This window comes from Asterias amurensis, chromosome 6 (genome assembly GCF_032118995.1).
Source record: "Asterias amurensis chromosome 6, ASM3211899v1".
Taxonomy (NCBI): domain Eukaryota; kingdom Metazoa; phylum Echinodermata; class Asteroidea; order Forcipulatida; family Asteriidae; genus Asterias; species Asterias amurensis.
In genome coordinates, this window is record NC_092653.1 from 20,682,364 (window position 1) to 20,685,073 (window position 2,710).

At 44.2% G+C, this 2,710-nt stretch overlaps 1 protein-coding gene across 1 annotated transcript; it reads right to left on the reverse strand.

Moving 5' to 3' along the window:
• Positions 1 to 2,143: 2,143 nt before the first annotated feature.
• On the reverse strand, positions 2,144 to 2,710 carry LOC139938717 (uncharacterized). Its single transcript, XM_071934333.1, has one exon. The coding sequence runs from the start codon at positions 2,708 to 2,710 to the stop codon at positions 2,144 to 2,146; it is 567 nt and encodes a 188-aa protein (XP_071790434.1).

Below are 2,710 nucleotides of genomic sequence, written 5' to 3' on the forward strand. Positions count from 1 at the left end.
GTTCCCGTCATAACTCAGATTGTCAACTGCTCTATCAACTCCAGCACCTTCCCAGACTCACTGAAGCACACCATCATCACTCCTGTCATCAAGAAACAATCTCTTGATCCAAATGAGCTAAAGAACTATCGGCCAGTATCCAACATCACTTACCTGTCTAAAATCATTGAGAAACATGCCGTTGACAGCATTGCTAGATACTTGACTGATAACAACCTCAGAGAGCCATTACAACCAGCATATAGGCCTGCACATTCCACCGAGTCTGCATTGCTGAAAGTCAAAAATGACATCATGGAACTTGTTTCTAGGCGTAAAGGTGTGTTTTTGGCCCTGTTAGACCTCAGCGCGGCATTTGACACTGCGTTAACCACCGCATCATGTTAAACAGGCTCGCGGACGAGATGGGATTGGAGGATCTGGAAGAACAACCAGTGTATGTATTGACAGCTCCTTTTCTCAACGTCTTGATTTGGAATATGGCATACCACAGGGATCGATAGTGGCCCCCCAACAGTTCAACATCTACACCACTCCAATTGGCAACATCCTGCATAGGCACAACCTTCAGTTTCACATCTACGCAGGTGATGTGTATTCTTCTTTCGACCCGGCAACCACAATTCCATGATTTCTGCACTCTCACAGATGTCAACATGCATTGGTGAGATCATGTCTTGGATGATTGTCAACAGGCTCAAGCTCAACGAGGAGAAGACCCAGTTCCTTGTGGTAATCTCTGATCACCTTAAGCACCTCCTGCCTGCAGTGACTCTCCGTATCGTTACCAAGATCATCCAGCCCGCTGAGAGTGTGCGCAATCTTGGTATTGGGTTTGACACTTCCTTGAGTATGAATGCTCAAGTAACATCCTTGTGCAAAGGTCTCAACTACCAGATGCGCAATATCTCTAGAATCAGAAGATTCCTCGATAAGGACACCTGTCATCTTGTTGTCCGTGCTCTGATTCTTACCAGGCTTGACTATGGTAATGCCTTGCTGTTTGGGTGCAACTCAACATACATACAACGACTTCAACGGCTACAAAACTGGGCTGCCAAACTTGTCTGTCGTCATCATCAAAAAGCATGACCCCGCACGCCACACCATATATTTACAAGATCTTCACTGGCTGCCGATTAGGGAGAGGATAACCTTCAAGATCTTGGTTTATGTGTACAAATGCCTCAACAAAACAGCACCTGGCTATTTATCATCTTGCCTGTCTCTCCATCGGCCTGGCTGCCCAACTTTACGCTCAGCATCCGACACTACTCGCCTCATGGAACCTAACTCAATCAAACTTCTTAAGTCAGCTTCAAGTCGCACATTCTCTCATTTTGCTCCTCACACCTGGAATGCACTCTCCACCTCTTTAAGAAGTGTATCAAACATTCTCTGTACCCTATCTAATGCGCTGCGTTCTTGACGTAGTAGTGCTATACAAATGCCCAATATGTATGTATGTATGTATGTAGCCCGAGTTTTCCTGCAAGTGATCTTATTGCGTCTGTTGTTTCAGCCATCTTGGTAGCAAATTCCTTGAATAAAGCTATGTCGTCGGCATAGTCTAAATCAGAAAGCCTCACCTCAGGATATCTTGAGCTTCGCCTGGGTGGGGCCTGGGTATTAAGAACAATACCTCTGTTGCTGTTGTCTACAGCATGTCTAACGGTGAAATCAATGACCACACCAAATAGCAAGGGGGACCAGATATCGCCTTGTCTCACGCCTGTTACAATCTTGAACCAGGTGGAGATGGGTCCCTCTGACTTCACTGCACATGTTGTGTCTTCATAGGAATTCTTGATAATATTGATCATCTTAATCTTAAACCAGGTGGAGATGGGTCCCTCTGACTTCACTGCACATGTTGTGTCTTCATAGGATTTCTTGATAATATTGATCATCTTAATCTTAAACCAGGTGGAGATGGGTCCCTCCGACTTCACTGCACATATTGTGTCTTCATAGGAATTCTTGATAATATTGATCATCTTACTAGGGATGCCATAGATCTTGAGAACTTCCCAGAGTGAAGGTCTGTGAACTGAGTCAAAGGCCGCCATGAAGTCAATAAAATTGACAAGCTTGGTTTTCTCTCAACCTGTTGTCTATGTCATTCTTGATTCTCAAGAGCATGTTAAAAAAACACTTTCCCTGATATATCAAGTAAGGTGATCCCTCTGTTGTTGTTGCTGCAGTATGAGAGGTCCCCTTTCTGTGGTAGTGGTAAAAAGATGCCCTTTCCCCATTCGCTAGGAGTTCTTTCTTTTAGCCAAATGAGTCTGCAAATTTGTAACAGCCTTTCTCTGATGTTATCGCCTCCATCCTTAAGTAGATCGGGAGGAATGTTGTCGATCCCTGGAGCTTTGTTTCTCTTCAGTAGACTGACATCTTTATTCAGCTTTGCCATGGTTGGTGGTTCCATGTTGATTTCTAGTTCACCAAATGAATTGAGCTGGGAGAAGTCAAGGAGTTCTTCCGGTTGGTCTGCATTAAGTAGGTCCTCTAAATATTCAGCCCCCCTCTGCAGCCGAGTTGCCTCATTCTTTATGATGTTCCCTTTAGAGTCTTGGATCTGTGTTACTCTCCTGCTGGATTTATCAATCAAGATGTTTTTCTTTTGGTAAACCTCTCTGATGTTGTTATTAGCAGAGGCTTGTTGGATGTTATCTGCAATACTAAGCGTACCAAGCTTTCTTACCAT